Source organism: Dryas octopetala, chromosome 5, assembly GCF_963921425.1.
Source record: "Dryas octopetala chromosome 5, drDryOcto1.1, whole genome shotgun sequence".
In the NCBI taxonomy this organism is placed as follows: domain Eukaryota; kingdom Viridiplantae; phylum Streptophyta; class Magnoliopsida; order Rosales; family Rosaceae; genus Dryas; species Dryas octopetala.
The window spans coordinates 21877161-21890954 of NC_141370.1; the positions used below are offsets into that span (position 1 = coordinate 21877161).

General features: G+C 35.6%; 2 protein-coding genes across 4 annotated transcripts; one reads left to right on the forward strand and one right to left on the reverse strand.

The window, feature by feature from the left end:
- LOC147285783 (bHLH transcription factor RHL1-like) lies at positions 1 to 3514 on the forward strand. Of its 2 annotated transcripts, XM_086243709.1 has the most exons (7): positions 1 to 711; positions 795 to 911; positions 1035 to 1157; positions 1246 to 1311; positions 1920 to 1985; positions 2241 to 2309; positions 2797 to 3514. In XM_086243709.1, exons 1-7 carry the CDS (start codon positions 166 to 168, stop codon positions 3190 to 3192), a joined length of 1383 nt encoding a protein of 460 aa, XP_086099835.1. In that variant the 5' UTR covers positions 1 to 165; the 3' UTR covers positions 3193 to 3514. The 2 variants fall into 2 exon arrangements, with proteins under 2 accessions (XP_086099835.1, XP_086099836.1); XM_086243710.1 differs by lacking the exon at positions 795 to 911.
- A 4810-nt stretch (positions 3515 to 8324) lies between these two features.
- LOC147285784 (Cytochrome c oxidase, subunit Vib family protein) lies at positions 8325 to 10232 on the reverse strand. Of its 2 annotated transcripts, XM_086245060.1 has the most exons (4): positions 10099 to 10232; positions 9843 to 9980; positions 9667 to 9742; positions 8325 to 9221 (listed from the first exon to the last, which is right to left on the reverse strand). In XM_086245060.1, the coding sequence occupies exons 1-4, from the start codon at positions 10180 to 10182 to the stop codon at positions 9214 to 9216; spliced, it is 306 nt and encodes a 101-aa protein (XP_086101186.1). In that variant the 5' UTR covers positions 10183 to 10232; the 3' UTR covers positions 8325 to 9213. The 2 variants fall into 2 exon arrangements, with proteins under 2 accessions (XP_086101186.1, XP_086101185.1); XM_086245059.1 differs by lacking the exon at positions 8325 to 9221 and having other exon boundaries at positions 9432 to 9742.
- Positions 10233 to 13794: the final 3562 nt, after the last annotated feature.

Here is a 13794-nt window from a genome sequence, read left to right on the forward strand (position 1 = left end):
TCTCTCTAAACTTTTCCTATTTAATATAGAGTTTTTCTTCTCATCCAAACAAAGTCGCAATTCGCCAATGCTTTTGCTACTAGTCTGAAACTCCACTCAAAACCCCAATTTGTGTTTCACAAACACAAATTTGAGTCCCCAAATCATCTCCATTCATTTGTGTCTATGCAGCCTTGTAGCAGAGAAATGCAAGAAATGAACTCCTTACTAAACCCACCTTCTTCCTCCCAACTCTCTCTCCAAGACCTTCAGCACTCAAGGCCTCAAATCCATACCTCTCACTCTCAGATGCACCCTCAACTTCCCTCCCACTTCGACTCCGCTTCCCACGACGACTTCCTCGAGCAAATGCTCTCCTCCCTCGGCCCTTCCTCCTGCTCCTGGGCCGACGAAACCACCACGCCCCCGCCGTCCTCCAGCTCCGACAACAATGTTATCTTCACCTACGACGACTCCGCCACCCTCGCCTCCAAGTTCCGCAGCCAGCAGATCAGCGCCGGCGCAGGCGCTTCCAAGTCCGCTTCGGCTTCCGCAGCCGCCGCCGCCGCCATGATGCTCCAGCACCAGCTCATGATGTCTAGGGGAGGCGGAGGCTCCGCCGCCGCAGGCGATTCTGGCTTCGTTCCGATGGCGTTGTCTCTGGGGAACGGAGACTTTGACCGCTCCCACAACGACGTCGTGGACGGCTCGTCTTTTAAATCTCCCAATCAGGTGAGTTTGGCTTATTGCCTCATCCATGGCATAAATGTAAATAATGGAGAACGGTTGGGGGCTGATACGGTATTTTATTGCAGGGAGGTGAGGGTGCTAATTCTGTTCAAGCCTTGCTGAATGGGTTCGCTGGATCTTTGCATGGGGGGGCGACTCAGTCTCTGAACCAGCCTCAGCCTCAGCAGTTTCACCACCCTCAGGCCTGCCCACAATTTGCTTTAATTAATTTGTTTGTTTATTTTGTTGGTGGCCGCAAACATATGAAATTGATTTCGATCTGTTTTGAATTTGATTATAATTCATTAATTAATTATATACTGCAGGCGCAGAATTTTGGAGCTTCGGCGAGCGGGTCGGGTGGGCCAGGGGCTGCACCGGCACAACCCAGGCCCAGAGTCAGGGCTAGGAGAGGTCAAGCCACTGACCCACACAGCATCGCTGAAAGAGTACGTCCCAATTCCCATAGCCACCTTCTTTGTTTGTTTGTTTGTATTCGATCGTTTGTTATTCTGAAACGAATGGCTAGTGTTGCAGTTGCGGAGGGAGAGAATTGCAGAGAGAATGAAGGCTCTGCAGGAGCTGGTCCCCAATGCCAACAAGGTAACGTTAATTAATTCTCAATCATACTTTCTAATTAATTCATTTTTTCAATTAAACAACACATATAATTATGGTTGTTCATCAATTCATTCATTTTATTATTCTCTGGATTGTGGCCTGTGGGGGTTCATCCTTCTATATACTACTGGGAACTTGGGAAGGTCTATGTGGTTCACAGTGGACACGTGTCAGATCTCTAGTAGGGGTTGTACATTTTTATGATATACATGGGGTCATCTTCCTCTGTTCCTGTCCGGTCATTTAGCATCGTTTTGTTTTTCTAAAAAAAAAATTTAATAAATTACATATTTCCGTTTCCGTGCGTACTTGAAAATGAAGCTGGAAAAGGGGAAGTTGGTCCCGACCTAAATGGCGATTCATTGGCCAGCCAAATAGCCAATGGACTCATGGCGCATTCCAAACTTTACTAGTTCGTTGTTAATTCTAATTTTTTTCTTTTTATGTTTAATAAAATAATGGATACTCTATATTGCTAGCTAGCAATACTTACTGGACCGCAAGTAATTAGCTAGTTTAATATATTTAAATTCATTTTATCAGTTTTTCTAATATAATTTAATGAATTTGATCTGGTTCTGGAATGACAGACAGACAAAGCTTCAATGCTGGATGAGATCATCGATTATGTAAAATTCCTCCAGCTCCAAGTCAAGGTAATGCATGGTTTCCCTCTTTCTATCTTTTTATTTTTATATAAAAAAAAAAAAATTGTGGTGAATTTATTAACATTTCTTAATTAATTAATTAAAGAAAAGGAAGGATTCCCTGGTTGACATTGTTTGTTAGATAATGATAATTAAGTAATGAATTTGTGGGTAAAGTATGCATGTATGGTATGGGAATATGAATTTTCTTTTTCTTCTTTGTTGTATATATAATTGGGGTTGTGCTTTTGGGTACAACTGCAGGTTCTGAGCATGAGCAGGTTGGGCGGTGCAGCTGCTGTTGCTCCCCTTGTTGCTGATATGTCCTCCGAGGTAAAATTAATATGAATTACCATAACCAGTTAAAAAAAGTTTAGAATTATTTTTGGTTTCATCATAAAAAAACAAAATCCATCATGATGCATGCTTTTCCATAGAAAGAAAAAAGATGAGGAAAATTGTTTTCTTTTGGAAAAAGAAAAACCATCATATTCACATTTCTTTTTCAACTACTACTACTACTGTACCCGCCTGAAACTCAAGCTCATATGCAAGGCCGAAATTCTCTATCAGACTATCACTGCAAAACGACAAAACAAAAGCAGCACGCGTGCCCACTTTCTCAGATTCCTCTCTCTCTCTCTCGCTCTCTCTCTCACTCACTTTTTATAACCAGACACAGAGAGAGAGAGAGAGAGAGAGAGAGAGAGAGAGAGAGCTCTTTCTCTTTTGGCTTGTCCTTTCCCTTTCATACTCTCTAAAAAAAAGAAGTACTAATAATAAAAATAATAATACAACCAATGTTTTTTGGTCTGTGTAGGGTGGCGGTGACTGTATCCAAGCCAGCGCCAATGGTGGGGCCCGGGGACGCACCTCTAACGGCAACCAAACGGCGTCGTCAAACGACAGCATGACCGTCACGGAACACCAGGTTGCCAAGCTCATGGAGGAAGACATGGGCTCCGCCATGCAGTACCTCCAGGGCAAAGGTCTCTGCCTCATGCCCATTTCCTTAGCCACCGCCATTTCCACCGCCACGTGTCACACCAGGAACCCCCTCATCCACAACGCCACCAACAACAATCAGGTCATCGCATCCAACGGTGATGGGCCGTCCTCTCCCAGCCTGTCCGTGTTGACCGTCCAGTCAGCCACGATGGGTAACGGTGGGGTTGACGGCTCCGTTAAAGACGCCGCCTCCGTCTCCAAGCCGTGACTGACGGCGACTGACCCCCCTTTGGTTTTGGTTTTACTTTTTAGAGACAATTCAAAGAAAGAAGTTGAACAAAGTGACGTGACGTGGACTCCAAGTCCGTCGTCTAAAGTCTACGAAAATAAGGTCTCAGGGTGCTTTCTTACCGCACGACGCCGTATTTGCGTAGACTTTGGCTAAAGCCTAAAAAGCTAACCTCAACGACAACCACCAGATCCCTATGAATCCCCTTTTTTATTTAAAAGGTTTAGGGGTTTCTTTGTTTTTATTAAATGACTTCGTTGCCTTTTATTTTATTTTATTGCAATTTCGCTGGTTCTAAACTTCTAATGCGAGCATGTTTATCTTGAAAATCATAGTGTTATTATGAAATGATTAGAATTTAATAAATAATAATGAAGGAATTATTATTATTATTAAGGATCAAAAGGTGTCTATCTATCTAAAAGGACTATATAAAGGAGTAGGTAGGCAGCTGCCATCAAAAAAATAAAAATAAAAGAGTAGGCAAGGTTTGGGCAGCTTTGATCACTTTTTAGGTTTTGTTTTTTTTTTGGGTTGTTGGTTTGTGACTTGTGTGTGGGGTTTGGACTGACTCACTCACTAAGGCACTATTGCAACGTGGACTACATATTTGGTCAACTGAATGTCTTATAATTTCCTTGCATTTGACTGTTACTATAGAAAAGGACGGGGATGATAATGATTCATCAACAGTCCTTCTCGAGAAGCAAAATTTGTTTTCTCAATCATATACCCCCAAACATGAAAATAAAATTATTTTTTCATTCTCAAATCTCTAATTCGTGAACCAAACAGGACATTTGTTCATCAAGTTGACAATACATTGGCGAAATTTTGTTCTCATTATTAAACCCCAAATTCCAATTCGTCTTTATTTTGTTACAGTTCCTAATGCCTTTCTCCTAGAGGGGATAACACAGTCGTAAAATCTACACTACATATAATTGCTGATGGAACAACCCACGGACTCTTTACTTTTTGGGTCAAATTCAAGATATTTCATTTTTCCTTTACAACATATACTTGCTTCTCTTCTTTGCAATAATTGTGATCAGTTTTGACAGTTCTCAACACATAAATGCAAGAGCATAAGAGAATTAACGAAAGCAAAATTATACCATACATACATCATATAATAATCGAACACATTTTAAATCGTTAAATCTTGATTGAATTGCATACACGTGATATGATGTCTATCACGGAGACATGTCATCTCCCTCAAAAGAGAGACATACACAAAAATAAGAAAGAGAGAAGAGAGAAGAGAGAAGAGACCTCTCCTATTCCCTCATTACATAAACAACCCTTGAATTTTAACCAAAAAAAAAAACTCAAGGATTAGTGGAATTAATTGTTTTGTGAGTCTTGTCAAGTGAGTAAGTAGGCTGGGGTCCCTTATTGTGTCACTGGATTGACCATTATGACGCGGAACACAACCACTTTGCTAGTTTTGGAGGTCCAATCATTCTTCATGATTTGAAACACTACTTTGACCACCTCCTTCGTGCATAAGAAATTTAATCACCTCACATAATATTATATAATTTAATTACTTGAGACTTCACACGAATATATCCCAAATCAATCGTTAATCATGTAACCAAAAGTCTCTATCAGATTCGGATATTTTATATTTATAATACAATACAATATGTAAGTGAACGAAAGAGTTGCGTTTGGGTAAGTATCATAATTAATTCATAATTTATAAAGGTTAAGTACGTGGTATTCTTTGTTGACAATCGCAAAAGACAGCTCATATTATATATCTTTGCCTTCTTTATTTTATTATCATGTCCTTGTTAAATCAAACCTACAATTAACGGTTAAAAAAATTACAGATGAAGTAATTTCCTCATCTAAATTATTTTTTTATTACAGAAAAATTTACATGATTATTTTCTAATCGCCACTTACCGAATACACGTAATCACACATAAAATATATGTTAAAAAAAATTAATATAAATATTGTTAGGTCAGAAAACATGGTGACTAATCAAGTCAAATTAAACATGGGCTACGAGCCTACGAGCCTAGGAGTGTGTTATGTTTTTTTTTTCGCTTTTGTAAATAGTCCTTATAAGGGTTAGTTACTTAGTTTGGGAGTAAGAATCGTGTGTAGGTGTGTGCAATACACGAGCCTATAACAACATAACAACGGCGTATGCAACCCTTTAGCGTGTGGATCCCACATGAGGCTTCTCAAAACGAGTGAGGCGCGCTTCCTACACACCAATGACATGCTGACGTAAGGCATACGTTTATCCAGGTTTTGAATTTTATTTTTTATTTTTTTATTTTTTCCTGATAATAATCCTTAGAGTTATTGGAACTTTTATTTTATTTTTCAAAAACCTGACCATGGCCAGATATGTATATATATATATCTTCATTTCATTTTTCAAAAGAGGAAATTACAGATTTGGTCCACTTATTTTATACCTTATTCAATTTTGGTCCACGATCTTTTTTAAGTTCTGTTTTGGTCCACTAATTGTTTCATTTGTTCAATAAAGGTCCAGATTTGTGACTTTAAATCTTTTGGGTTGTGTTTTCTTCAATTATAATTGAAGTATAAGTTATATTTCATCATTTCTTAGTTATAAAAACAAATTTGGAGTATTATAATCTAAGAGAATTGAGATTTGGTGAAATTTGAAAAATTGGCAGTTTTGGGTACCCTACTTTAGGGTCAATTATCTTGAGTTTTAGAACTCCAATTTGAATGATCTTTATATGGTTGTAAAGAAGAAATGCATAGCTTTAAAACAAGTATATATTTGCTGAATTTGGGTGAGATTTGATAGGGTAAAAAGCAGGCCAAATTTGAGAAAACAAATCTGGACCTTTATTGAACAAGTGAAACAATTAGTGGACCAAAACAGAACTTAAAAAAGATTGTGGACCAAAATTGAACTAGGTATAAAATAACTGGACTAAATCTGTAATTTTCTCTTTTCAAAAACATATCACTTAGACAAGATGGAGAAGATTTTCAAAGAATTTGTAGCAGTGAGAGTCAAAATGACTGATCGTGAGTATACTGTATACATAATCATACTAGTCATTCTAAAATCTACAATCATCAATTTTATTCTTTGCTGTACATATACTTAGTGAATAAATTAGTAGCCCCATTAACACTATTGGACTAGTCACTAGCCCCATTAGCATTATTGGACTACTCACAAGATCGGTACATATAGCAATTGCATCAGTTAAGTGATGGATTAATTGACTCACCCCTGTCCAAAATTAAGATTGGAGTATGCATTCCAATGAACAATTCAATTCAATACAGTACAGATTGATAACACTACTCTGCAAAATAGACACAAACAAACTATATAATTACCAAGTTACAGTCTATCATCAAGAGTTTTCCAAGTTGGCGAAGGTTACTTGGTAAAAACATTCTATAATTATTCAAATGATATGTAAGTAGATATTTAAGACAAACAGAGCATCGGAATTAGCAACAAAGCTTAAGACACAGCACAACACAACATGAGCAGCACAGCAAAGCCCTTTAAGATATTGATAAGAGAGACACAGATGCATACCCACAGCCGGCACAGTGATTTGGAGCTGATATTGGTAACCATCAACTTCTAAGCTTCATCTTTCCAGATCTCCTCAATATCAGATTTAATTACATCTTCGCATACATGCACATGGGGACTATTAAGAGACATGTAGTCCACTACTTATTGTCAATTCTTCATAGCATCATTCAGACATTGACCCTCCAATATTAAATGCTTACTTTGAAGGTTAAGAACATTATTCTATTTCTGCCCATAACTCCAATATCCCAGTCAAAGATATTGCAAAATATACATTCAGGGTGATCATACAAGCTGCTAGTTCGGACTTTCAGTGAACAGTTCATAAATAATAAAACTGTGTACAAAATATAGAATAATGACATTTAATATTGTTGATACAATTTATAAAGAACATTTAATAGTGCTAGCACAAGTTTACTAGCTCCTTTTCAAGAGTAACTCAAACTCTTTTCACTGTACCTTTATGTCACGATGATTTATTATATAGAAATGAGACCGCAGTGCATAGAAACATACAATGAAGGCCAAGGAAAAAAAAACAATGTATACAGATAAATTAAAAATTCGTAAAAGCTAAATTCATGGTTTCAAAAAGAGACTGCTATCAGGGTAACACAGTCTTCACAGGCTGAAAAAGGACATGTCCATAACCTACAACAATGAATTCCCTCCATTTGATTTTGTATCATCTGTCACTAATAGCAGCACAATCTGTAATTTTTCTAGAGCATTTAAACCAACGCTTCCTGCTCAGTTTCCCAGGCCAGAAATTAAGCTAGTATCCCACTTCAATTTCAACTCCCTAAAACATGTAACATGATACAAAGAGAAATTTTCATTTCATAACACAACCAGTTTACTGACTATTTTGGCTCTGGAATCCTCACTCATAAACTCTACATGCTCAACAATGACCATACTTGTTCCAAAGATGCAGAACTACCACTACCAATTGATTATATGCCACCTATTGCCCACAAATGTTTCCAGGTGTAGTAAATTTGTGACCAGTCTACAGTCTCCTCCTCAGCAGTCAGCTCCTACATGGTTGTCTTCCACTACTAAAATAACCTACCTTTTACTTATCAGCAAACTTAGTTTAAAGGTACATTCTAAGAGAATGCCATAACAGATAATCAAGATAGCCAATTCACTCAGAGTTTCATTGAATGAATAACCGAAAATGAGTTCAATGAATTGTTTAATGAATTGTTAAAAAACATGAATAAACTTCAGATTTGGCAGGAGGAACAGAATTCTTCAACCTCTCAATTGGTCATATTTAATATATAATACCATCAATTCAGAAACTAAGACTCTGACTCTTGAACAAAATATTTATCGTATCTTTCACATCTATACTCTTCACAACAACTGATTATGAACTATCATCTCAATTCTTGTGTATGTCATACGCAAAGAATGAGCTCCAAATAGAAGGCTTCATTATTCATCATACATCAACACATGGCCCTGGGTGGAACAAAATGGTAAACCAATATTTTCATGACTAAAAGACAAAACACCAAGGAATTTTATTCCAGAACAAAGGAAGTTGGAGCTAGGCAGTGCTTCTGCTAACTTATTTCTGGGACTGAACTTTTTCTTCTCATGACAGGTCATTTTGTGTAGTACAATAGCAGATAAGTTCCACACTTCCACCTTTGCTTGTTTCCATCATTTTAGAAGCCTAACACTTTTATGGAACTGCTTCTACATTTACAAATCTGGTTACTGTGCAACTATGTCTGATATTGCTATCATACAAGTTATATTATCTCTTGGCCAAAAAAAAATACAAGTTATATTATCTAGAAAAGAGTTCCTCCATTAGATTGCCAACATCGTATTGGCTCATTCATAGTGATGCTGTTAATGCAGTTTAGAGTTTCCAACAGAAGTATCCAAAGGGGACAAATAGCACGTACTAAATATACTAAAGCATGTGAAGCATAAACTCTATCCCTAAATGCATAGGAATGGGGAGGAGCATGTCAGAAAGACACATGTGCTCCTACGGAAACGTGTATACGAACCAACTCAACAAATCTTACTGCAAGGTCCATGACTACCTTGGAAGCAGAAGACTGGCATGATGTGTCAAGACCATCAAACTTGTGGACGATAGGGGAAGCATATCAACTACATGAGCATTCAAATTAATACAACATCATATTGATATTAAATCCTTAATTGTGCATGAAACACATCTTCTCACATATAGACATTTTTCTTTTCCAATTTAGTTTTTTATTCCAACATAAATGATACCAAATGAATGCCAACTTCCTAACACAGTACCATCTCTGCAAGCCTTACAACCATTATAGATCTCTCGCTCCGACTGAATAATGCATTCAACATGCATGCATCCAGTAATTGACCAGGATGATTCCTTCTGCCTTCAGGGAAGGGCCAGTCAAGCCTTATACTCCTGCCAAAATGGATAAACAACCCAATAAGGGTTCCACATCTCAATTACTCCTACCCCCCCCCCCCCCCCCCCCAAAAAAAAAAAAATCCTAGTAAATCTACTATAACATAAGAGCAAACAGTCCAAATTAAGCATAGTATCATTCATAGCAGTAATGTTATAAAACGTAAGTGCAAATGTACATAATAATCTTACAACATCGACATGCCATCCATGAAAATAGGATCAGAAATTTTTATTTACTTTTATATTATTATTCTTTAAACATCGCAAGTAAGCTTTAGGCCATTAACTCTATATCACTATTGTTGTACAACTGCAAAATTATGAAAACCAGTAAAAGTAACAACATTCTACGCTGACCCATTAAACCAAAAGTCCATAGGAGCAGTTTAACTAGTGGTGGTAGGCTTGAAAGTGTAAGGCTGTGGAAGTGATAACGGACCTCTCCTCGATTCTTTATCATCCAAAAGCCTCTTCAGACTTCTGTTCTTGCAGTACAACGCATCAAAATGCTTCACCTAAACCATCCAAATCCCCAAAATTTAGAATAAATAATTAATTAAACGCAGGAAAATGAAGAACCCAGAAGGTGAAATAAGATTGAGAATGGGATTTTACCCAAGAAGCACGGCAATGGTTGACAAACTCATCCCTCGCAGCTTTGCACTCTGCTGGGTATAACAGACCCTTGTACCCGATTTCAGTCAGTTTCTTGTCTGATTCTTTCTCCACACACGCATAGAAAGCGTCTCGAGCCTTGTCAAACACATCACCAAATTGCAGATTAAACCCCAAATTCCACCCACAACAATTATATTTTAAAAATATATGAATAAATGAGTGAAAATGAGGAATGGAGAGTGGGAAGTAAAACCTTATAGCAAGCTTGTCTGGAACTAGAGAGCACGTCGGTGTGGATCTCATCTGGGTTTCGTGGCGCGTAAGTTTCAGTGGTCATGGCTTCAAGAGTAAAGAGAGGAGAACCTCTGCTTCTGTTCACTAGCTGTGAGCCCGTGCGGCTGCGACTACTACAATGTGAAAAGGAGTTGGGCGTGTTTAGGTGAAGGTGGATAGGCCTAGTTGGGTTGGCCCAATACAATGCGCCTATTTGGGTTGGCCCAATACAGTGCGCCTAGTTGGGTTGGTCCAATCCAGTAGGCCCACTAGTTATTTAAGCCTTAGTGAATAGTGATTGTGGACCCTCCTGATAAGACTGGTGTGGACCTTCATAATAATATATTAATCAGTCTCGTTTTGTTGAGTACTCATACGTCATAAGCACTTATTACATTCATTAGGTTTTTTTTTTTAATTTTTTTTTAATTTTTTTTTTTTATGAAAGTGTACATTCATTGGTCGGATGATTTGGATCTAATAGAATAAGTCAATGATTTATAATGTGAAATGTTATAAATTCAATTCATTTATAATTTATACATTATTCTCACAATTGCTCAAAGTATCTGCTTCGTTTGAAAAATTATTTTGTATAATTAATTAATACCTACCTATATAAAAGTTTCATTGAAAAATTACATATTTTAAAATTAAATTATTTTCATAATTTTCTCTACAAATTTTGTAATTTTATTAATTGTAACAATAATTTTTATATTTTAGAAACTTGGTATTTTAATTGACACGGTACCAATATTTATTAATTAATACCCTAAATCTAATGTTATTAGTGGTGAGCAAAGCTACAAATGCGCTCTGTGGATGTGGGATTGTGGGAAATTGGAGCATCCACATTGGGAATAAATGAGGTTGGATAAAGCTTTCTATACATTCTTGGGAGTACTAACCAAAGTTGATGTTGGATTAATTAAGTTGACCAAATTCTTCAATTGTTTACTTTTCTTAATCAAGAGTACCATTATCGGCTTGGTTTCAGCCACCTCGATGGAAGTGTATGGTACGTACTATATTTATTTATTTTTTTTGGTTACAAAGGGAGGAGGCCAAGGAAAGAGGCCTAGAGGGGGGAGGGGGGGATCGAAACCCGGTGAGGTGGGGGCAGCACAACTGCTTGGCCAACTGGCCTACCCCAAGTCCTCTACGTACTATATTTATTGGATAAACTTATTAATTATGAAGACTACATTAATCCTCGCGATGATTATATTGTTATTGTTGGAATACTAATTAAAATTTGTTAATCTCACTACATCAGCCTATTCCATTTTAGGCTGCTTTCGAAATTTTGTAGTGAAGGGTTCAACAAAACTTGCAGTCTTCCATTGATTGAACTATTGCTTTCATATGTTGTCCCAATTAATTCATGACAAAAAATAAAGGATGATTGCTTTCAAATTATGCATATGTCTATATAGAAAGAGGTGCGGACCTACAGTTGCAACCATTTTCAGTCAAATTTTATGACATACCACTTACGTAGTGTTTATGCTAAATTGGTAAATCTACACATGTGACTCGTTGGTAATTGGTGAGCATGAGGTGAATTTAAAAATTTTGAATTTTCATGATTTAAGTGAATATATTTTTATTCATTTAGTGCGTACGATTTATGAATGATAGTCCACTAGGAAGTAGGTAAAAGAAAATTGGTGATTGAAACAATACTAGCATACAGTTGCATGTGAAAATTAATAATGTCGATAACAATTACAAGAAGTGTTGTCACTTTTGGAAGAGAACAATTATGAAGACAATTAATGACATATGTGACAAATGATATTAGCAATTAGGGTTACTCTAGTGTATGAGAGTTCCTGCGTTTTGAGAAATATGCACCAGCAAAATAGTGATGAATTAGGGTTTTTTTTTTAATTTTTTTTTTATGTCTGGATGAATTAGGGTTATTCGACTATATAAGAGTTTGCAAACTTTGCATGTTTTAAAAAATGTGCGAGCAAAAGATAAAAATTTGATAACCCATTTTGTTTGTGTGGCAAAATATGTGAGCGGGAACTAAATCCTTTACTGGTATTGTGGAATGAACAATGGTGTGTCACATTAATGGCTATGATTAATTGTTTAAAGTGATGAGATGGAGTTCATGCATTCTGTTATAATTAATGTTTGAGCTAAGCTACGTGGAAAACGCATAATATTGGAGAGTCATGACTCATATATGATATGACAACAATGACTTTTTTTTTTTTTTCTTCGACGCAACAATGTGTTATGGAATTAACTGTCCTGCCTGTAAAAGATAAAGCGATGAATATATTACAGTCGATATTGGAATTAATGTACAATATGAATTGAGCATATATACAGTACACCCAGCCCAAGAAAATATGCTACCGAAATTCTACAGTACATAGAAAGGACTAGTCTAAAGTCACGACAAAAGGTTCATCAATAGTGAATATATGCCTAAATCAATAGCAGAAAAAGGTTTTCTTTCTGAAATAACAGGCATCCCTCAAGAGTTCTTAACCCACACCCAGGTAAATGTAATAGTATTACATTCGAAATCGAGCTATTCTTTTTTCTTTAGCATACGAATAAAAGAAAAAAAAAAGTATCTACTAGATTCAATTTTATATTGATTCATGATCTGACAATCAAATCTAAACTTAAAATTTTATTCAAATTTCATCCACATTTTATTATAATCAAGTTCTAGCTTGTGTACATGTGAATTTGCATCATGCCATATCATACGCATTTGTACTATTTGCTAAGAAAATCGTATAATGCAAATATATATATAATTTAGGGTTATTTTTTTAAAAGTTCAGTTCAGAAATTAAGTTGATAACTCAGTCCATGTGCTACAAAAAATCTCAGTTCAATTCACTTTAATGAGAAGCGAGCGACACAAAAGACACGGAGCGCTCAGCCTTTTGTTAATCATTAAGAATTGTAAAATAAACTTTAGAGTAATTTACAGTGAAATTTAACAGTTAATTTTGATGATAAATAAAACAAATAAACCTATTAAGTAAAACATTTAAATGTTATAGTTATTTATGGTTAATTAAAATTTCAATAACAAGTATAAATTTGTAATTACCTACCCTATTAAATTAAAATACATTATATGCGCTATAAAAAAAGAATTATTCAATTAGTTTGTGTGACTTATGGTGAAGAAAGATTCTAATTCACACATATACATGAATGCTTTAAAATTAATTGGTTAATAAGTTAATACAAAGTTAACAATTTATTTGGGCTTATCACATGTATAATCTCATAATCTGAATGGTTCATTTTTTAAGTCTTATTTCAAAGATCATTATTACAAAAATTAAACAAATAAAAAATTATTTTATTATTTAACTGTGATCAAATTAATAGAGAAACACTATTTTCAATAAATGCCTATAAATAATTATTATTATAATTAAAACATATAAATAGTTATTATTATAATTTAATAGTTAAATAACTTTTAATTTTTTAGATTTTTTATCAAATAATTTTTGAAGTAAAGTTTAAAAAATTAACAATTTAAATTATGAGATTATAGCATGTGGATGAGCCAAAACATTTTATATTAATATTAAACGGTTCACTTTAGAACATTTTTACGTACTTATATATCTGTGGTCTGTACTTCTGTCAAAAAAAAAAAAAAAAATTACATGGCTATTGT